Source organism: Lacerta agilis, chromosome 8, assembly GCF_009819535.1.
Source record: "Lacerta agilis isolate rLacAgi1 chromosome 8, rLacAgi1.pri, whole genome shotgun sequence".
Classification (NCBI taxonomy): Eukaryota; Metazoa; Chordata; class Lepidosauria; order Squamata; family Lacertidae; genus Lacerta; species Lacerta agilis.
Genome location: NC_046319.1, coordinates 76,201,449 through 76,224,034, shown reverse-complemented (window position 1 = coordinate 76,224,034; position 22,586 = coordinate 76,201,449). Strand labels below are relative to the sequence as shown.

The window sequence follows — 22,586 nt, the reverse complement described above, 5'->3', positions numbered from 1 at the left end:
GATAATGCTGATGATTTTGAGTGGCATGCTTCCGCCTCCATGAATTTATTGGCAACCAAACGCCACATTGCATTGTGCTGAGAAAAAGCACCTGTTCATTCCTTCACGGCAGCCAATAAAATGATACTTAACAGAACCAAAGGAAATGTTCATTAACGAAGAGACACCCTCCCAGGTCTCTCTGTATGTACGCAGTTTTGAACGCAGAATTTTGGTGCAGAATTTGAGGCTGGGGGCAGTTTTCTTTCTTTTCCCCAAAAAAAGCACTCTGGAAGTGGGATGTCTAAACCCACCTCCCATTTCTGTGTCTGGTTTGGCAGGTTTTGTATTTTTACAAGCTGCAAAATGTGTTTTGACCAAAGTTGACTGGAGCAAAAGATTATAAGCTGGAGTAGATAAGCAATAGTTTTTAAAGAGAGTTTTAAAAGTACGGTAGCCTGAGAGAGGAGCTTCGCCTCTCATGGTGCAGGCACAAAATCAGTAATTTATGTCTGATCCAAGGGGTTTTTAAAGCATCTGAAACCTGCCAAACCTGTTTGCTGGAGCAGCCAACTATCTTTTCAAATCACCTTGCAATCTCTAACAAAAGGGGGTCACCTCCTCAGCCCAGCCACACCCAGCCTGGGTTCCTCCAGATCATGGGTAGGCAAGCTAAGGCCCGGGGGCCGGATGCTACCCAATCGCCTTCTAAATCCGGCCCGCGGACTGTCCGGGAATCAGCGTGTTTTTACAAGAGTAGACGGTGTGCTTTTATTTAAAATGCATCTGTGGGTTATTTGTGGGGCATACGAATTCGTTCAATCCCCCCCCAAAAAAAAAATGTAGTCTGGCCCCGCAAAAGGTCTGAGGGACTGTGGACCGGCCCCCTGCTGAAAAAGTTTGCTGATCCCTGCTCCAGATGCTGCGGCTTGGTAATGCAACACATCTGGAGAGCACCTGGTTGAGGAAGGTTGCTCCAGGCAGAGTTTGCACCATTAGAACGGATCCTTTCTCAAGTCACTTCCTACTCTCTTTTTAAAAAAAATTATAGGCCACCAAGGGCAACTCCCATCCTATCATAAAAACATAATGGATTTTTTAAAATCCTTTTAAAAAATAAAAAAATCAGAGACTCTTAATCTCAGGGTTGTCTGTTCGAGTCCCATGTTGAGCAAAATATTCCTGTATTGCAGGTGCCCCAAGGTGTCTTCCAACTCTGATTCTATGTGTATATTAGTCAGAGCCTCTTGGATAGGATCCCGCCTGCTGGATAGCTTTAGCATACTTGGGAATCAAAAAGTTTTGCGTCTCTTTTTGCAGGAAATGCATACTTTTCTGTGCATTCAGCAATTCCCATTTTCTGTGTTGTGTGACGCCGGCAGCCATGTCAGCAGCAGTTATGATGAAGGCCGGCTGAAACAAATAATGGAGACTACAGTGGCACCTCAGGTTAAGAACTTAATTCGTTCCGGAGGTCCGTTCTTAACCTGAAACTGTTCTTAACGTGAAGCACCACTTTAGCTAATGGGGCCTCCCGCTGCCTCCATGCGATTTCTGCTCTCATCCTGAGGTAAAGTTCTTAACCTGAAGCGTTATTTCTGGGTTAGCGGAGTCTGTAACCTGAAGCGTCGGTAACCTGAGGTACAGCTGTAATGTCACCACACCAGCAGAGCTATATTTTGTCACGCAGCTCTCTTTTTCTTTAAAAAAAAAAAAAGGCCATTCCAGAATAAATGAGGGTACAGGTTCTTTCTCCATCGTGGGTTCCCTTCGGAAGAGCTTCCAATTTCGGATGTTGGGTGCTCTATCTGGCTTGGGTGTGCGATGCCCTAGCTTTCCAGAAAGTCTTCCTGTCGTCCGGGCTTGGTAACCGACCCCAGTGCGCACTTGCCATTTGTTATTTTTGCTTATCTAATTTAGCAAATGCCCCAATCCTCTTAAGGCCGCTGCTCTCGCCCTCCCTCCCTCCACCCCAAACCCCCCCACTGCGCAGATTGGTAACTGAATTAGAAGGGATTATGGGAACCACTAAGGATGACAAATTGGTTCTTCGATGCCGGGTGACAGCTGCCCAGGGTGGCGCTGCCAGCCGAGTCGCCCTGGGTAACCTCCTTTAATTAAACAGGACTTGGGCCCGTGCGCCGAGGGGAAGGCGGGGCTTAAACAGGAAAGGTAGTTGGAGGGCCGCAGGGAAGACTGAAGCGGCCCCTTGGCCTAAATGCTCCTCGTGCAAAGTTGGGCAGAAGTAACTCAGCAGACGTCGCTGCGGTTTCTTGTAACCCTTGTGTGACCCATTTCCGGTGGGAAAATCATGTTTTTTAGTCGATATCTTTGGAGTTATTTTTATGATGGGCTTCTATACCATCAGCACTAGAGGTGCTTTACTGAGGAGCATCGGCCAAAGTGACAGGTCTCTGCCCCGAGGAAAATACAGTGGAAGAGGTGGTGCAGGTGTTAGTATTGTACTGCTGGCTTCTTGCTCCCGTAAACATCTATTCACATTAATAATAATAATGATAATTTATGCCCCACCTTTTCCCCTAACGGGACTCAAGGCAGCTTACAGAGAAAAATAAAGAACCACGGGAAACATACAATCATTAAAAACAATTAAACTAATAGAATTTTAAACTCTACACACATATAAAATCTTGAGTGGTAGTAGGATATCTCAATCTTAAAATGGAGCGTGGGAAGAGGAGACCACAAACCTATACCCACTTAGATGGGAGCAAGCCCTGTGGAATTCAAGCAGCTATTACCGTACATCATTATTATTATTTCAAAATTCCTCAAGGTGTCTTGCATCATGTAAAACACAAGGAGCTCAGTCTACAAATATATAGGCCTATATAACATAATTCAAAATGAAAAAATTCCTTCGTTGGTCTCTTAAGGTGCTACTGGAAGGATTTTTGTTTGTTTGTTTTGTTTTTGTTTCGACTACAGCAGACCAAGATGGCTACCTACCTGTACCTGGCTAAAATGAAGATATTGTGAAGGCCTGACTACGCACACTGCAGTTTCCAGAAGACGTTTGGACTCTTAAATCAATTAACGTCACCCAGGTTCTGTCCAGGTTTCAGGTTACACCTAGGGATCGGGGTGGGATTACACCATGCCAGATTCCCCATTTTTTAAAATTTGAAATCTACCATTTCTTTAGATCGGTCTGAGTGGTCCAGTATGCCAAAGCAGAGAGCAGCACACACCCTTTAAAATTTCGAACTGTTTGCTCTCTAATTGCACCCAATAACCTGGCCTTTTAAGAGCAGCCAGACAGAGAGAAATTTGACTCTTCTTTTGTTGTTGTTCAGTTGTTCAGTCATGTCCGACTCTTCGTGACCCCATGGACCAGAGCACGCCAGGCACCCCTATCCTTCACTGCCTCTCGCAGTTTGGCCAAACTCATGCCAGTCGCTTCGAGAACCCTGTCCAACCATCTCATCCTCTGCCGTCCCCTTCTCCTTGTGCCCTCCATCTTTCCCAACATCAGGGTCTTTTCCAGGGAGTCTTCTCTTCTCATGAGGTGGCCAAAGTACTGGAGCCTCAACTTCAGGATCTGTCCTTCCAGTGAGCACTCAGGGCTGATTTCTTTAAGGATGGATAAGTTTGATCTTTTTGCAGTCCATGGGACTCTCAAGAGTCTCCTCCAGCACCACAATTCTTCTTAAACCTTATCATTTTCGCATTCTTGTTGCTGCTTGTCCCCTGACCTCAGACGGCCAAATCCAAAGGGGTGCGGGGAGGCAGCGTAGCTCGAGTCATTATGGCTGAGCAAAGCAAATTGTTTTGTGGAACACAAATGTTCGGCGTTTTCTGTTTCTGAAACGCCTCCCTTTCAAAGATTGAGATGATAAATTGGCATGCAAAATTGCAATACAATTCAAACACAACCCTGACCACCTCCTGCTCTTGTTTTTTAAGCAGGGGTGTGTGTGGCAGGAAAGATATAAAATATAATCTCTCTCATATTGACATTTCAAGCTGTACATTTACAGCATCAATCTCCGCTTGGAATTCAAAAGGCGCAGCCTTTAAAAACATTGCTCTTTACCATTAACAGATTGAATGTGCTATTGAGGAGTTTATTCACATTCCTACATACAAAGCTGAACCTATCAAAATTCCCTCTTCCAATCTACTCTGAAAACTCAGGTGCCTTGTCGGGTCACGATTTCCTCACCCAGAGGAAAAGATTGGCTGGCGAAATGTCTGCGCTGCCAGGCTGCTGCTAAATGCAGAGGAGCAGGGGCAGGAAAAATGTTGGCAACCTAAAAACATAGACAAATTCACTGGATGAATTCCCACAGAAGAGGCAGCACAGGTGGGAGAAAAGATGAAGTCCTTCTACCTGGCTAGGACAGGTACAAAAGCCCCTTTTGTCTCTCACACCTGGAAAACCCTTGTGAGCTGAGCTGAACAGGAGAGAAAACTTATTGTTGTAGTCAAGGTAAAGGGTAAAGGGACCCCTGACCATTAGGTCCAGTCGTGTCCGACTCTGGGGTTGTGACACTCATCTCGCTTTACTGGCCGAGGGAGGTGGCGTACAGCTTCCGGGTCATGTGGCCAGCATGACAAAGCCGCTTCTGGCGAATCAGAGCAGCGCACGGAAACGCCGTTTACCTTCCCGCCAGAACAGTACCTATTTATCTACTTGCACTTTTGACGTGCTTTCGAACTGCTAGGTGGGCAGGAGCTGGGACCGAACAACGGGAGCTCACCCCGTCGTGGGGATTCGAACCGCCGACCTTCTGATCAGCAAGCCCTAGGCTCTGTGGTTTAACCCACAGCGCCACCCGCGTCCCGTTGTAGTCAAGAGGTGTATGCAGTTGCACCTCTTGCCAGATCACCAGCCCACTTAGTCCTACTGCAAAATACACTGCCCTGCCAACACACTCCTGTTTCCAGGAAACAAAAGGGGCCGGGTCACATGGGCACTTACATCATGGCGGGGATTACAGCCCTAATGGATTTGAAATGTTCCAGGGCAGATTTAACGGTTAAAGGAAATAGATTCCCCTGCCCCCCCTTCTACCAATTAATATACATTAAACTAGCTGAAATAAACGTGCCTTTTGCCAAACGGGAGCAAAACAACACACACACACACACACCCCTATTCTGTAAGAAGTAGTTTGAGTTCCAAATTGAGAGGTTTGGGGGCTCTCTGGATCAAATGAACGCCGTTCCCTGTAAAATACTCCAAAACCCGTTTTATTTCTTTGTTATTTCTTTATTGTTTTGATAGACCACCTTTTCACCCAAGGAACTCAAGGGGGCCTACATAGTTTCCTCGCTCCTCATTTAATCCCCAGAACAACCCTGTGAGGTAGGCTCAGAGGAAGTGGCCCCAATAGCAGCAAGCTTCACAGCTGAGTGGGGTTCAGATCTGCAGGGCTCCCACCATGTACTTGAAGCCCACCCAACACACAATTAAAGCACGTGACTTCCCGCTAACAATCCTGGGAATTGTAGTTTGTTCCTGGGAATTGTAGCTCCATGAGGAGAGAATTCCTAGCTGGTGGGAGGACCAGGAGTTTGCATCTGGCGAGAGTCTTAGGAAGAGAAAGAGTTGAACATTCAAATTAAGCTTTTAATGCATTAAAACCCCTTCAGAGTGGTACTTTTATTATGAGTGATTTCTGCAGCATTTTCCTGATACGGTAAAATCTCAGCTGCAATGTATTTACCCCGCTTTGTAGTAATACTTTACGCATGGTCATTAATTTCCACGGGTCTACTCTGAGCAAGATCGGCATGGGACACAAGATCCATGAAAGCAAAAGCACAGCTTAAAATCAAGAAAAACAGCAGCATGAAATCAAAGGTTTCAGGGAATACAAATAAAACGGGGTCCAGTCTTATGGGTCAGGGAGAACCTGGGTAAATAAGAGGTGTATTTTCAAGATTTCTGAAGTAATGGGTGGTTGCTGCTTTCCACGCGGCAGAGGGAAGGGCCAGAAAGTCAGAGGCGGTAAATTCTTCTGAATGCTGGAGGGAAGAGTCCTCCAGTGCTGAGGTCCTGCTTGCAGGTTTCCTGCAGACAGACATCTGATTGGCCACTATGAGAACAAGATGCTGGAATAGATGGGCCGTTGAGATGGTCCAGAAGGTTTCCCTGATGTTCAGATGCGATGCTCTTGAAGAGTCTTCAACCATTCTGGAGAGGACTTGATTTCCAGAGCCCTCACCGTCTTCGTTAGGGTTGACAGCTCAGGAGTATACCAGACCCTGAGATTTCAGGGCCCAGACCTGAGACCTAGGGGAAGCAACGGAGGCAGCCCCTGGAGACGGAGGTTAATTGGGAGAGGGCAGGATCCCCACTTCAAATAAAACACTGAGTGGGCCCATGTAAGCCCCGGCCTGTATAACTGATCACAAAACATGGCTCACACACATAATTTGAATGGCAAGACCCATAAACTTGGGGGGGGAGGTCACCCCCCTCAAATATTTTATGGAGAGGGACCTTGGAGATCGCTTCTATGACCCCAAGTGTCTATGCTATAATTTGCAGCCAGCTCATGCCCGGCTGAAACTTGCAAGCTACATGCACAGTATATTATTATTATTATTATTATTATTATTATTATTATTATTATTATTATTACAACAAACCTCATCATCATTACTGGCACCCTCACCCACCTAGAGAGACAAGCCCCCCATCTGCCACCAGGAGGGGCCAGGTAAACTTGGAGACTTCAGGTAAGACCCGGAGAGGCTGGAAACCCTAACTTTGGTGGCTGCATTCGAGACACACACCCAGGTTGGTCAATGCCCTTAATAAAAAAAGTGCTGCTATTAGATTCATTAAAAAAAAAAAAAGCTCGCCTCACACACAACCACAAGTCAGATCCCCTCACAATAGCTTGTACATGCTTCAGGAAGGCTCCTTGTCCACCAATTCTGATTTATTTATTTCTGGGAAGTGGGGAAATCTCCGCTTGCCCAGACTGAGGCGGTTTGGGGGGCAGCGAGAGATGGGCATTGCCTCCATGTTTCCAAGCAAGGTGGGCTCCACACAGCTTGTTGCTGGCAGGAAGGTTTTGAAGGAAGATGGGGGGAGGTTGGTAAGGGGTGGGGGAGTGGGTCAGAAAATTTAATCTGCAAACCTGTCAGCAGGTTTTAAAGCAGAAAAGTAGACGGGCAGATTGGATGTTAATCTGCCTTGATCCCCCAGAGACAGATGGGCGGAGGAGACGCCCGCAGGGGAAGGAGACCTTGCAGAGGTGAAGCCAGGAGGCGAGCAGAAAACCGTCTGGGGAGAGGAAGGCGAAGGAGAAAAGAGGGAGATGCTGAGGGGTGGGGGGGGGGGCGGCCAGGGGAGCGGATGTGGGGAAACAAGGTTAAGCTTGCTTTACTTTTTCTCTCTCCCCCTAATGAACTGGATAAGTCGAGTAAGGGAAGTGCAGGCTGCAGCCGGTCCAGACCCACACAAGTGGGGCTGCGTCTGTAGCAGGCCTGCTGCCACCCTCCCTGGGAGAAACAAACCTCACCCGCATGAATCGGGGGGGGAGTCTTAACTCCGATCGGTTAATGAACGGATTTAATATGCATGCGAATCAAAAACATACGGAGGAAATCATCTTCTCGCAATGTAGGATTCGAGGGTTATTAGGAAATGCCTCCCCTTATATTATCTGACAGGCGCCATGGCCTCCGTTCTGTTTGCGGAACCTATTAAAGACCTTCAATTTCCCCCAAAACAATCCAAGACTTTTGATATACTATTTTTTTTTATAAATGATTTTATTGTTTTAATCTATAACTACTACAAAAAATAAAATATAAATTCACACACATTCATCTACTTTGGCAATCATAGCCGTGACTTCCCTCAGACCTTTCAAATGGCTTTCAAATTTCTATCTTAATTCTATACTTCTTAAATCTATCATTGCTTAAAAATCATATACATATTAGTCACTGTAAAATTCATAATTACAATAATATTTCCACGTTTATCTACAAAGCTTCTGAAGTCCTATAAACGTATTTAATTGAGAATCATTGTCTCTCAAATAGTTCGTAAATTTAAACCAGTCTTTGATGAATTTCTGGTCCTGCTGTTCTTCCCGTCATTTTGTCCAATTCTGCAAGACTTTTGATATACTAAACTGTTTCATATACAATATTGTTTTCCACGTGTATTTATCGTTGATTTTTTTTGTCGTTGTGGTGTTTCCACAGGAAGCGATTCACAGTTGGAAGTAAATAATTGGAACTGCGGGGAGCTCATAAGGTTGTATCCATTGTTCGTCCTACTCGGATCAGGCCCATTTTAAGTAATGGACGTGGCTAACTTAGGTCTATTAATTTCAAAGGGTCTATAACTTTTCTTTGGGTAAGCCCTCTTAGTGCAGACCCATTGAAATTAATGAGCCTAAAGTAGTCTTTGGGTCAATTCTGGAGGTAATTAGTTTGTAGGCATCTAAATTCTACTCAGAGCGGAATTCTTGTAATGAAGCAAATTAGTCATGACAATTAACTTGTCCATTCTGTATACAGGATTACAACTTATTGCCTGAATGTTTATAAAGACTTCAGCACTGATGCATCATTTATTTTCAAGGGTTGGTGTGGGGGTTTTTTGGGGGCGTTCCTTGCAATTTTTATATTGGTTTTCCACTGATACTGTACTCAGCAGCTCAATTTCTTTTACTATCTGATTATATCCTTTTATTGGGGATTTTTAATCTTAGCTGCTTCAAAGTCAAACAGATGGGAAAGAGATATCGAAATACCAACAAATAGGTAAGGTGGTGTTTGCCATCTTTAGTCTGTGTAAGTAAATTAATAATAATAAAAAGTACAATGTTTGGCAAAGATTGTGTTAACTTTTTAGTTGGGTAAACAGTTTTTGATCGATTAATCCCTGAATCAACGTAACGCTGAAATACTAATTAATAGCTAGGATAAGTACTCTGTTATTTCAGCGTTACGTTGATTCAGGCATTAATAGCTAGGATAACTACTCTGTAGGGACCCAGGTGGCTCTGTGGGTTAAACCACAGAGCCTAGGGCTTGCCGATCAGAAGGTTGGCGGTTCGAATCCCCGCGACGGGGTGAACTCCCATTGCTTGGTCCCTGCTCCTGCCCACCTAGCAGTTCGAAAGCACGTCAAAGTGCAAGTAGATAAATAAGTACCGCTCCGGCGGGAAGGTAAACAGTGTTTCCGTGCATTGCTCTGGTTTGCCAGAAGCAGCTTAGTCATGCTGGCCACATGACCCAGAAGCTATACACTGGCTCCCTCGGCCAATAAAGCGAGATGAGCACCGCAACCCCAGAGTCGTCCACGACTGGGCCTAATGGTCAGGGGTCCCTTTACCTATACAGGTGAAACTTGAAAAATTAGAATATCGTGGAAAAGTTCATTTATGTAAGCAATTGTTTTCATTAGCTACTGGAGTTGAATATATGAGATAGACTCATGACATGCAAAGCGAGATATGTCAAGCCTTTGTTTGTTATAACTGTGATGATTATGGCGCACAGCTGATGAAAACCCCAAAGTTGAGATTGTTAATTTGGGGTTCTCATCAGCTGCACGCCATAATCATCACAATTATAACAAATAAAGGCTTGACATATCTCGCTTGCGTGTCATGAGTCTATCTCATATATTAATATCACTTTTTAAGTTGGATTACTGAAAGAAATGAACCTTTCCGCGATATTCTAATTTTTCGAGTTTCACCTGTAAGTACTCTGTAGAACCAGGAACCTCCCGTTGCAGTTTCATAATTACCTAGAGTTTCACACGCACTGAAAAAATACCCCCAGTTTGCACTTGGCACCTGAAGGTAAAAAGGTAAACAGAATAACAGAAGAAGAATCTTTTACCTGGATCAGGCCCAAGGCCCATCATTCCGTGTAGACTATATTGAGATAGGTTAGCTGTGAAAACCAGATACAGGGTTGGATGTTGTCCTGCAAATTTTCATTCCAATAATTAATAAAGATCATTTTTTCAATAAATCCTGTGGATTTTGCTGAGCTGGGGCATAGTAAGTCTGTTCCGTAAGTAAGGCAATTTCCCCCAAAAAGATTAAACACAGAATTACAGTAATATTGTGCATCTTACAGTTAAGAGACTTCTGGGGCTGATAACAAGCTTCGTGACAGCTCTCCGCAATTGCTTGATGTCTTTCAAGGCTCATGGGCTCCCCTGGCCATCAGAGGAACAGAATGCTATTTATTTCATTCATTTATTACTTTTGCATCTCATCTTTTTCTCCAGTGAGCTCAAGCTGGCAAAGGCGGTTCTCCACCTCCTGACCGCTACAACCCTGTGAAGTAGCTTAGGCTGAGAGGCAGAGGCTGGCCCAAGGTCACCCAGTGAGATTTGTGGCCGAGTGGGAAACCCCGGCCTTCCAGTTCCTGCTGCGACACTAACCACTACACCACACTGCCTTATCAGACCACTGGGTCCATCCAGCTCTGTATTGCCCACGCTGACTGGCAATGGCTCTGTCCAGGGTTTCAGATAGATAGTCTCAGCCGTACCTGGAGATGCGGGGGATTTGAACCTGGGAACTTCTGCATGGAAAGCAGGTGCTTTTAGCTGCTGAGCTAAGCCCTTGTTTAAGCTGTGGCACGGAGCTCTTTTTAAAATCCCCATTAAGATGCACTTGGAAGCAGAAGCTCTCCGTTGTCTGTACTGGGCTGCCTTGGCACCATCAGGGCAGGACTTTAGGGCATGCGTCCTAAGGGAGCCCCTTAGCAAAATAAGCAGGAAGGCCCCTAGCCTGGCATCTAAAGAGGAGAGGCCTGTACTGCTTGCGCATACCCCAAACAACATACTTCATAACACCAACACGCCCAGAATTTAAAGTTGGCTACCTGAGGAGGAATTGAAGAACCTTTTAATGAGGGTGAAAGAGGAAAGCGCAAAATATGGTCTGAAGCTCAACATCAAAAAAACTAAGATCATGGCCACTGGTCCCATCACCTCCTGGCAAATAGAAGGGGAAGAAATGGAGGCAGTGAGACATTTCACTTTCTTGGGTTCCATGATCACTGCAGATGGTGACAGCAGTCACGAAATTAGGAGACGCCTGCTTCTTGGGAGAAAAGCAATGACAAACCTAGACAGCATCTTAAAAAGCAAAGACATCACCTTGCCGACAAAGGTCTGTATAGTTAAAGCTATGGTTTTCCCAGTAGTAATGTACGGAAGTGAGAGCTGGACCATAAAGAAGGCTGATCGCCGAAGAATTGATACTTTTGAATTATGGTGCTGGAGGAGACTGCTTTTGAATTATGGTGCTGCATGGGCTGCAAGAAGATCAAACCTATCCATTCTGAAGGAAATCAGCCCTGAGTGCTCACTAGAAGGACAGATCCTGAAGTTGAGGCTCCAGTACTTTGGCCACCTCATGAGAAGAGAAGACTCCCTGGAAAAAACCCTGATGTTGGGAAAGATGGAGGGCACAAGGAGAAGGGGACGACAGAGGACGAGATGGCTGGACAGTGTTCTCGAAGCTACTAACATGAGTTTGGCCAAACTGAGGGAGGGAGTGAAGGACAACAACGTGGTGCCATCTAGCGGCGAGAGATCTGGGTTTACGAACCACACTCCTTTTTTACGCTTCCCCTTTTGCGCTCTCGGCTCCAAGAGGATCCCTGTCTGTGATCTGTCGTGATTTGTTTGCCTTCCTTTCCTCTTGGTCTTTTGCTCCCCCGCCCCCCCCCCGGCAGCCTTGCACAGCGGCTCACAAAGCATTAAGGACCGCCTTGCTCGCTGGATCCAGATCTCTCTCCTTCCGCACCTCCCCAAGTCCGCACCCTTCTCCTTTGCTCCCGGTGCCTCTCAAGCTGCTGTCCGCCGCGTGGAAACTGAGCACAGGGGCCTAGGAAAGAAAGAGAAAAAAGTGACACGGAGAAACGTCCCCAGGAATTCTGGGAGAGCGCATCTCTTAAAAAAAGAAAGAAAGTTCGCAAAGTTCGTACGAGGATGGGAGGCAGGAAAAGGAGCAGGGGGGGCGCAAGGGGGACTTTAAAAACACAAAACCCATTGCGAAGCTCCTCCTTGGACGACCTTGATGAACTTGCAAAAGAAGGAAATCACGGGGTGGGAGGGCAGCTGGTCATGTGAGGAGGGTCAAATAAAGGGGAATTTCGCTTTGCTTTTTCTTTCAATTTAGCAGAGAGACACTTCCCGCATCCGGCAGCTTTGCTAGACCCGGTTTAAGTGCTCCTCTGAATCAGGAGAAGCTGGGGGAGAAATGGCCTCCCCCCCCCTCTTCTTCCAGGGTCCTTTGGGGGGTCTTGCTCCTTGCGCTGCTCTCTCTGGCTCAGGCAGGTGAGTGACCGTAAAAACCATCCTTGGCTTTTCACTGCCTGCGGGAAGGCTGCCGGGGCAAGTTTCCTGGGCTCGAAAGCCGCAGCTGGCCGGTGGTGCGGCCGTAAAACTGCTAGCTGCATATTTGCAAAGCTAAGCAGGGTCCGGTGTGGTTTCAAAATGGATGGGAAACCGCGTGTTGAGACTTGCAGGGGGTTGGGCTAGATGACCCTTGGGAGTCCCCTTCCAACTCTACTGTTCTGTGATTCCCAGGTGGTTTAGGGTGGTGTTCCTTCCCTGAATCTACAGTTGTTGTCAGCTTTCACTTCTGTGTGAGAAAGCAAGAGAGAGGCCAGGCAGGATCAGACCAGAGTTCTGTCTAGCCGGCATGGTGCAGGGGTTAGAGCATTGGATTAGGACCTGGGAGACCTGGGTTCGAATCTCCGCTCGGCCATGAAGCTCACTCTCATTAGGACCTGGGAGACCAGGGTTCGAATCTCCGCTCAGCCATGAAGCTCACTAGGTGACCTTGGCTCTCAGCCTCGCCTACCTCACAAGGTTGTTGTGGGGATTAGTTGAGGGGCGGGAGAACTGTTTATGCCAATTTGAGCTCCTTGGAGAAGCAGGTAATAATAAAATAAATAGCATTCCGTTCCACCAGTGGCTGGGGAAGCCCATGAGCACCTTCCGGTACTCAGAGGTAGACTGCTGCTGTATGTGGAGGTTCCCTTTAGCTAAATAGCCATTGATAGGCCTGTGATTCCCAAACTATCGTGCTGAGGGTCTTTTTCATGTTTTTTCTGCCTGTTGGAGCAATTGTAACGTGTTGCGCTAGATGCTGTATGTTTTTATTTTTAAATTGTATTACAATTTGAATTATTCCGTATATAAGAGAGAAAAGAAGCAGTCGAAATGCGACGACAGATCAAAATTAATATTGAATGCGGACACACACCCCAGGCCACCTGAATGAAGCTCATGGGCCACTGTTGTTCCGCAAAACACAGTCTGGGAACAAGTTGCTCTACGCCCACGGTGGTGGTACAGAACCTGTCATTTGTTGCATTTCAATCCCAGCTGCCTTCAAGGAGCTCGAGGCAGAACGCACGGCTCTCCCCCTCTCCATTTTATCCTGAGAGCAGCCCTGCGAGGTAGGTTGGGGCTGAGAGATTGTGAGCAGGCCTGAGTCGCCCAAGGAGGTTTGTTGGTGGAGTGAATTCTGAACTCTGGCCTCGCAGGTAACCCCGAAATTTTGGATCCCCGATGCCAAAGTTTTGTGCTGCCAACCGCACGTTTTGTGCCCCCCCCAAAAAATCAACCTGAGTAAACAAGGTGTTTGCATAAAACTTTGGCATCAGTCTGGAGGGGATCCAAATTTTTGGGACGACTCCATCCTGATTCCTAGTCACAGGGCAGATCAAATAGCCTTCAAGGAAGCTATTTTGATTGCGAAAGACAGCCCTAGGATGGACAGGTCTTGTGACAGTCGATTCTATCAGTTAATTATTCGCCATGTAAAGAAACTCCCCCTTTTTCTCTCTCCTAAGTTCACCGCCAATCAATTTCACTGAGTTACCTGGAGAACAAGCTTTGGGAGAGAGTGGAGTGGAAGCAGTCAGCAGCAGGGCACCTGCTTTTGCACGAAGAAGGTCTCAGGTTTAATCGCAGAAGGGCCTGAAACTCTGGCAAGCTGCTGCCAGTCAGTGTAGTAGACAGTACTGACCTAGATAGACCAGTGGTCTGATTTAGTACAACGCAGCTTCCTCTGGTCCTATGCATTGCCCCCCCCCCTCTCCATACCACATATAATTTCCCAAACCTCTGTCATACCCCTCCTTTGTTATCATTTTCCCTTTGCACTAACTAGCCCCAGATACTTTTGCCTTTACTTGCATGCCCAGGCTCTTGATCATATGGGAGTTTATTATTATTATTATTATTATTATTATTATTAATACCCCACCCATCTGGCTGGGTTTCCCCAGCCACTCTGGGCAGCTTCCAGCACATATAACAACATAAGAAAACACCAAACATTATTATTTTTGTCATTGCTACATTGTTAGTTGCATATATATATATATAGAGAGAGAGAGAGAGAGACCAGAGCAGAAGAAGAAAAGAAGTTTGGATTTGATATCCCGCTTTTCACTACCCGAAGGAGTCTCAAAGCGGCTAACATTCTCCTTTCCCTTCCTCCCCCACAACAAACACTCTGTGAGGTGAGTGGGGCTGAGAGACTTCAAAGAAGTGTGACTAGCCCAAGGTCACCCAGCAGCTGCATGTGGAGGAGTGGAGACGCGAACCCGGTTCGCCAGATTACGAGTCCACCGCTCTTAACCACTACACCACACCAGGCACTCCTGTCTTCTACTGCCTCCCGCAGACTCATGTGGGTAGCTTTGAGAACACTGTCCAACCATCTCGTCCTCTGTCGTCCCCTTCTCCTTGTGCCCTCCATCTTTCCCAACATCAGGGTCTTTTCCGGGAAGTCTTCTCTTCTCATGAGGTGGCCTAAGTACTGGAGCCTCAGCTTCAGGATCTATCCTTCCAGTGAGCACTCAGGCCTGATTTCCTTCAGAATGGATAGGTTTGATCTTCTTGCAGTCCATGGAACTCTCAAGAGTCTCCTCCAGCACCATAATTCAAAAGCATCAATTCTTCGACGATCAGCCTTCTTTATGGTCCAGCTCTCACTTCTATGCATCACTACTGGGAAGACCATAGCTTTAACTATACGGACCTTTGTCGGCAAGGTGATGTCTCTGCTTTTTAAGATGCTGTCTAGGTTTGTCATTGCTTTCCTCCGAAGAAGCAGGCGTCCTCTAATTTTGTGACTGCTGTCACCATCTGCAGTGATCATGGAGCCCAAGAAAGTAAAATCCCTCACTGCCTCCATTTCTTCCCCTTCTATTTGCTAGGAGGTGATGCGACCAGTGGCTATGATCTTAGTTTTTTTTATTATCCCTCATCAAAAGCTCCCCCCCCCCAATGTGCTGTAACTCATAAAGACTCCAGACTACACTTCTCAATAAGGTACTTCGGATTTTTCACCCCCAAATAAGTTTTGGGTCACCCCCAAGGAAACATCTGCATTACCTGCAGACTTGACTTTTTAAAAAACACCATGGCACCACATCCCACCCTACGGGGGGGGGTTAATTTTGGCACAAGCCGCAGTCAGATATGCTCCCCTGGCCAGTAATTGCCAATATACACATCCGTGAATGAGAAAATGGGGTGTGTGCAGCCATCCTCTCAAAGGGAATGGTCTCTTGGCCATTGATGCAGGATATGCGGGGTTCCCTCCCAGCTGAAAGTTGGCAAAACTGGGTTCTGGCACTTCTTGGGTTGGCACCATTGCCATTGCAGTGGTACCTCAGAAGTCAAACGGAATCCGTTCCAGAAGTCCGTTCGACTTCCAAAATGTCTGGAATCCGAGGCGTTGCTTCCGATTGGCTGCAGGCAGCTCCTGCAACCAATCAGAAGCCGCGGAAGTTGCGTCGGACGTTCGGGTTCCAAAGAATGTTCGCAAACCGGAACACTCACTTCCAGGTTTGTGGCATTCAAGAGCCAAAACAGACGAGTATCAAGGCGTCCAGGATCCAAGGTACGACTGTATAAGAAAACAAGGGAGGCATTCATGGTGAGTTCCAGCAGGCAGCTCTTTTTCTAGAGAAATAGTACTGCTCAACAACATATTTTTGGGTGCAGGGGCATATAAATTTCAGTTCCTCATTGAGGCTGAATGTGCAGATCTGTCTGTACAGTCTTCCAACTCTATGATTCTGGGAACTAGAAGTGAGCTGCTTTTTAAAATGGGTTTAGTTGCCATATTCTATCAGCCTTCTCCAACCTGTTGCCCTTTGGGAAGGGCCACGGCTCAGTGGTAGAACATCTGTTTTGCATGCAGAAGGTCCTCAAGTTTGATAGCTGGCAACTCCCAGGTAGGACTGGGAGAGACCCCTATCTGAAATCCAGTCAGCCTAGAGAATACCAAGCAACGATCCTGATCTGGTTTCTGGGAGCTTTCCTATCTTCCTAGATGTTTTGGGATCAAGTGAATTCCCCGCTTAGGCCAGTCAGCCAGTCTAACCTACCTCGAAGGGTTGTAGTGAGCATGAAGTGGGAAAAGAACCACGCACAGCACCTTGAGATCCTAGGAAGATAAAAGTTGTCTATAAATGTAAGAAATAAAAAACCAAAACTTAAAAAAATAAAATCCCTTCTGGGATTAAACCTGGGACCTTCTTCATGAAAAAAGAAGAAGAGTTTTTTCTTCTTCCATTGACCATTTGGGCAAAAGGGACCAACAATCTTTTGAAGTGTAGGGATTTCCAAAGGGCGGGGGGTCAGTCTTGATGGGATACTTTTCATTTTGGGACACTTCGGATCGACTCCAAAAAAGTGCGGCCTCTTGGCCTGGACCCTGCTTCAGAGACCTTGAGTCTGTGCATTTCTGCTTGCGAGGCAGATGCGATCCTGCGTGTGCTTTTTGCAAACAGGAAACTGACGCTGCTCACTCAGCAGCTTTTGGGTCTTCTGTTTCACGGAACGTTGCTTCTTGGAAGCAAGACGCCGGAACGTTTGTTAGCGCGCTGCTTCATAGAGAAGCGGTGAAGCACAATCGCCCTTTTGGATGTTCATCAGCCGCTTTCGGTTCCCCAGATGTGGTTTGACCAAGCGCTTGCTTCTTGTCAAGTTCCCTAAAAAATTATTGTTTCAGGGGAGGCCAGAGAGGTTTGGATAGAATACAAGAACAAAAACCAAACGCCACACGCCGGCAAACATTTTTTACTTACCGCAGGAGTAAAACGAGCATATGCATCACAAACGACAAATCCTGTTTTCAGCCATCTCAAACTAAGGCTGTGGAAATGCTATACATTTAAAGTGCATGGTTTCCCCCAAAGAATCCTAGGAACTGTAGTTTGTGAAGAGTGCTGGGAACTGTAGATTGGTGAGATCTGGGAAACTCCCATTTCCCATAATTCTTTGGGGGGAGATTCAAGGACAATCCACGAAACATTTAAACATTTCGGTGTGGTCTAGCATAGTATCAAAGTAATTTTATTTTTATTTTTATTTGTAGAATACGGATAGATATCTTTTCAAAATGAGAGCAAGAGCATGCCTTCTTTGTGTCTAGTTTGTCTCAAACTTGACCTAATATAAATGAGATTACCCGGCGGAAACAAGCTCACACCTCTTGTTGAAACAAAATAAAAAATTAAAAAAAATTCCTTCCAGTAGCACATTAGAGACCAACTAAGTTTGTTCTTGGTATGAGCTTTCGGGTGCATCTGAAGAAGTGTGCATGCACACGAAAGCTCATACCAAGAACAAATTTAGTTGGTCTCTAAGGTGCTACTGGGAGGAATTTTTTTTTAAAAAATTGTTTTGTTTTGACTATGGCAGACCAACACGGCTACCTACCTACCTGTAAGCTCTTGCTGAGTTTGCATACATACTTAAGGTACATATATAAAGGGCTTGTTTATAATTATGTTTTGGGAATGGTTCATAGAATCGTAGAGTTGGAAGGGACCCTGAGGGTCATCTAGTCCAACCCCCTGCAATGCAGGAATCTCAACTCAAGCATCCGCGACAGATAGTCATCTAACCTCTGCTTAAAAGCCTCCAAGGAAGGCGAGTCCACAACCTCCTGAGGGAGACCGTTCCACTGTCAAGCAGCTCTTAAGGCCAGAAAGTTTGTCCTGATGTTTCGTCAGATTCATGTTCTTATGTCACTGCATTGTTTTATACTTTTGGGGTGTCCCATGATCATATTATAAAAGAGTAGGGCTCTATGCTATGAATCAAGCACTGCTAGGAGTAGTTTCCTTTTGTTTCCCAGTGTATTTCTCGTAAATTAAAAAAAAAAATTGGTGTGGCACAAGCAAATTTTTATTCTGAAAGTGTGGCCCGAGGGGAACAAAGTTTGAGAACCACTGCTCTGGAAGGACGCAGTGTGATGCAGCAGCAGTGTGATGCAGCAGCTAAAAAAGCCAATGCAATTCTGGGCTGCATCAATAGGAGTATAGCGTCTAGATCAAGGGAAGTAATAGTACCACTATATTCTGCTCTGGTCAGACCTCACCTGGAATACTGTGTCCAGTTCTGGGCACCACAGTTCAAGAAGGATACTGACAAGCTGGAACGTGTCCAGAGGAGGGCAACCAAAATGGTCAAAGGCCTGGAAACGATGCCTTATGAGAATGGCTTAGGGAGCTGGGTATGTTTAGCCTGGAGAAGAGAAGGCTAAGGGGTGATATGATAGCCATGTTCAAATATATAAAAGGATGGCATATAGAGGAGGGTGAAAGGTTGTTTTCTGCTGCTCCAGAGAAGCGGACACGGGGCAATGGATCCAAACTACAAGAAAGAAGATTCCACCTAAACATTAGGAAGAACTTCCTGACAGTGAGAGCTGTTCGGCAGTGGAATTTGCTACCAAGGAGTGTGGTGGAGTCTCCTTCTTTGGAGGTCTTTAAGCAGAGGCTTGACAGCCACCTGTCAGGAATGCTTTGATGGTGTTTCCTGCTTGGCAGGGGGTTGGACTGGATGGCCCTTGGGGTCTCTTCCAACTCTATGATTCTATGACAGCTGTGCTGGTCTGTTGTATGGTGCCCTCCAGATCTTTCAACTCTGCCTCCCATCAGCTGGCTGGTCCACAAAAGCTTGTGAGGTAATAATAACCCTGTATGCTGCTGGACTCCTGACCATTCATTGAGTAGCCGCGATCGCCTGCATTTGGCTGTCTAAATGCCCAGGTGCATGCGATCAGAGAGAGCCATTATGCAGAAGTGCACAACTTCACACGTGTTTTCGGTGTCTTCCCCTCCAGGCAGAAATTTCTGGCTGTTCCGCCAGCAGATCCTGAAGCAGCGAGAGCAGCGTGCGATGGAGGAGGCGTATCTTCGCCTGAGACAGCTGCCTCGGTTCCTGGTCCCAGGGATGTGGAGCGCTCCCCCAGAGAGCTTCATCCGGCAGCCCCTGGACCACTTCAACCGGCAGGAGCAGCGCACCTACAATCAGGTGCGAGGTCCTTGATGATCTGGCAACACCGATGGCACTTACTTAATAATAATAATAATAATAATAATAATAGTAAAATTTTATTTATACCCCGCCCTTCCCAGCCAAAAACCGGGCTCAGGGCGGCCAACACTAATTAAAATCATAGCAAAAACATAAACACAATCAATTTAAAATAACAGATTAAAATGCAAATTTAAAATTCAATATTAAAACTGCAGCCTCAATTTTCAAATAACCCACCAATAAAAGAATGAAGCATAAGTATCATACAGAAACCAACCCAAAGGCCAGGTGGAACAGCTCCGTCTTGCAGGCCCTGCGGAAAGATGCCAAATCCCGCAGGGCCCTGGTCTCTTGTAATAGACTGTTCCACCAAGTCGGGGCCAATACTGAGAAGGCCCTGGCCCTAGTTGAGGCCAACCTAGCATCTTTGTTGCTCGGGGCCTCCAAAAGATTATTATTTGAGGACCTTAAGGTCCTACACGGGACATACCAAGAGAGGCGGTCCCTTAGGTATGAGGGTCCTTGGGTTTATTATTTCAACTCATGCGCAACCACTCATTCTATGTGCCTATTTTATAGTTTTGCTTTTCATCTTTCAGTTTTCTTTTCTTTTTTTAATAAAAAAAATTATTTGATTTTCCAGATTAAAATTTTACATTCACATAACAACATAAAATATAAAAACAAGATTCCAGAGAATCTCATGGACTTCCCTCCTCCCCTTTGTGGGTCTTATTATTAGTCTTTTCCTTCTGCGTCTTTTATAAGAATCCAAATTTTTATATCTCCATCATATCCAAAGTTCATCATTACAAGTGTTGTTGCAATCCCACTAACGATTTTAACTGTTTACAATGGTTTTTAAGATAAATTATAAATTTCCCCCATTCCTTATTAAAGTTTTGGTCCTCCTGATTTCTGATTCTTCCGGTCATTTTTGCCATTTCGGCGTTGTCCATCAACTTGATCTGCCATTCTTCTCTGGCAGGGACTTTATCTTCTTTCCACCTCTCGGCTAATAGCATCCGCACAGCCGTGGTCGCATATGTAAATAGTCTTTTCTGCTCTCTTGGAATTTCGGCACCTAGAATTAAATCCTAAAAGAAAAGCTTCAGGTTTTTGAAAAAAAAGTTATTTTAAACATTTTTTTTCAATCCATTATATATCATTTCCCAGAATGCTTTTACTACCTTACACGTCCACCACATCATTTAATTTTCACCTGCTGTGATGATTATTCTCTCTGTTTTATATAAATTATAAAATTATTATTATTATTATTATTATTATTATTATTATTATTATTATTATTATGCTTTACATGTGTGGTGTGAATGTTGCCTTAGGCAAGCCCACCCCCTGTGTAGAGTCATGTTTTGGGGAGGGGGAGTCCCTTTCGGTCGTAGTGATGTTCCTTCTCTTCTTTGCCTCCCTAAAACTCACAGCGATTCTGGATTAACCAGGAATTTTGGCGACGCCCCGATGGACCGGTCTTCCTCTTCATTGGGGGCGAGTCTGCCTTGTCGGTGTTTGATGTGCTGGCAGGTGGGTGTCATGCAACACCTCAGTTGCGGAGACTGGGGAACAAGGTCTCCTACATATTTATTTATTTATTCATTCATTCATTCATTCATGGCATTTCAACCCTGCATATTTCTCCCAAGGTGGCATAAGTGGTTCTCTTCCTCCTCATTTAATCCCAACAACCCTGTGAGGTAGGCTGAGAGGCAGTGACTGGCCCAAAGTGAGCTTCTCAGCTGAGCAGGGATTTGAACCCTGCACTCCCAGATCCTAGCCCAACACTCTAACCACTACACCACACTGTTTTCTTTTGAGATGGGACTCGCCTTCAACCACATTTGCAGTGCTCAAGGCTCCGCCCTGGATTGACTGGAGGCATACGGAGCAACCCCGAGGACGTACAACGTTCCTGCGCCAATGCTAGGATGGTTTTGTTGTCTCAAATTCCTGTGAATGGTGTCCATGCGTCTTTTGTCAACATTTAAGCTTTAATTTAAAGTTGCTGGCAATCGCCGGTATGCAGAGCGCTGTTGTTCTCCTGTCCAGCTTGCAGGCTGCATCCCCACCATAATAAGAATAAATAATAATTTTATTGTTTGGGCTCCGTTCATTTGACTGGGTTGTCCCAGCCACTCTGGGCGACCATACATTTAAAACGCTATGAAACCACTTTTAAAAATCATGGTTTCCCCCCAAAAAACTGTGGGAGCTGTCATTTGTTAAAGGTGCCAAGAGGTGGCAGGAGGAGAATTACAATTCCCAGCTCTTCCCTGTGAAGAAAGATGGACTGTTGAACCACGCTGAGAATTGTAGCTCTGGGAAGAAAATAGGGGTCTCCTCTATAGTCTTCCTTTCGAACCTGAAAGTCCCCATCTGCACAATACATTTAAAGCAGTATCATATCAATTTAAACCAAAGTTTCCCAAACTTGGGTCTCCAGCTGCTGTCGGACTACAACTCCCATCATCCCTCGCTAGCAGGACCAGTGGTCAAGGATGATGGGAGTCATAGTCCAAAACCAGCTGGAAACCAAAGCTTGGGAAACCCTGCTTTAAACATTCAGGCCTTCTCCCAGAGAATCCTGGGAACTGTAGTTTGTTAAGGGTGCTTAGAAGGCCTGCTATTCCCCTTCCACAGCTACAATTCCCAGAGTGGTTTCCCAGTTAGTCCCTCTTCCTAGGGAACTCTGAAAATTATAGCTCTGTGAGGGCAGTAGGCAGGATCTCCTAGCCCTCTTCACGAACTACAGCTCCCAGAATTCTTTGCAGGAAGCCACAACTGTTTAAAGTGGTATCGCAGCGCTTTAAACGTATGGTGTGAACGTGGCCAGAGAGAGACCTATCTCCCCTGTTTCTCTCTCCGGTTTTAGGACACCACGTGGAGCTGGCCCAGAAGTACGGAGCTCTGGTGGCGGCCCTCGAGCACCGTTTCTATGGGGCCAGCATCAACCCCGATGGGCTGCAGGATCACAACCTTCAGTTCTTGTCCAGCCAGCAAGCGTGAGTTGGCACCTGTGACTCGTATTGCAAACCCTGCTTGCATTTCCATAATACCGTAACATTTCTTTAAATGTTTTACAAAACGCTTCCATTCCTTCCTTCATTTTTAATCACTAATTTTGGCTTGCCGTTTCTGCACGCTCCGTCAGTTTTATCTTTTCGTTGGCATCTCGCCTCCTTCCCATTTTTTGAGCGCATATCGCTCTTGCCGCTGTCGTGGCATGCATACCTGTAAATAAATTGCCTTAAGTCGA

General features: G+C 45.9%; 1 protein-coding gene across 1 annotated transcript in view; it reads left to right on the top strand.

Moving 5' to 3' along the window:
• Window positions 1-6,965: 6,965 nt before the first annotated feature.
• PRSS16 (serine protease 16) overlaps window positions 6,966-22,586 on the top strand; it is a 30,742-nt gene continuing 15,121 nt past the window's right edge. Inside the window, exons 1-5 of the mRNA XM_033158770.1 lie at window positions 6,966-7,051; window positions 12,132-12,289; window positions 19,116-19,306; window positions 20,758-20,857; window positions 22,203-22,332. Coding sequence (XP_033014661.1) covers window positions 6,966-7,051; window positions 12,132-12,289; window positions 19,116-19,306; window positions 20,758-20,857; window positions 22,203-22,332 — 665 coding nt within the window. The remainder of the gene's footprint in view (window positions 7,052-12,131; window positions 12,290-19,115; window positions 19,307-20,757; window positions 20,858-22,202; window positions 22,333-22,586) is intronic.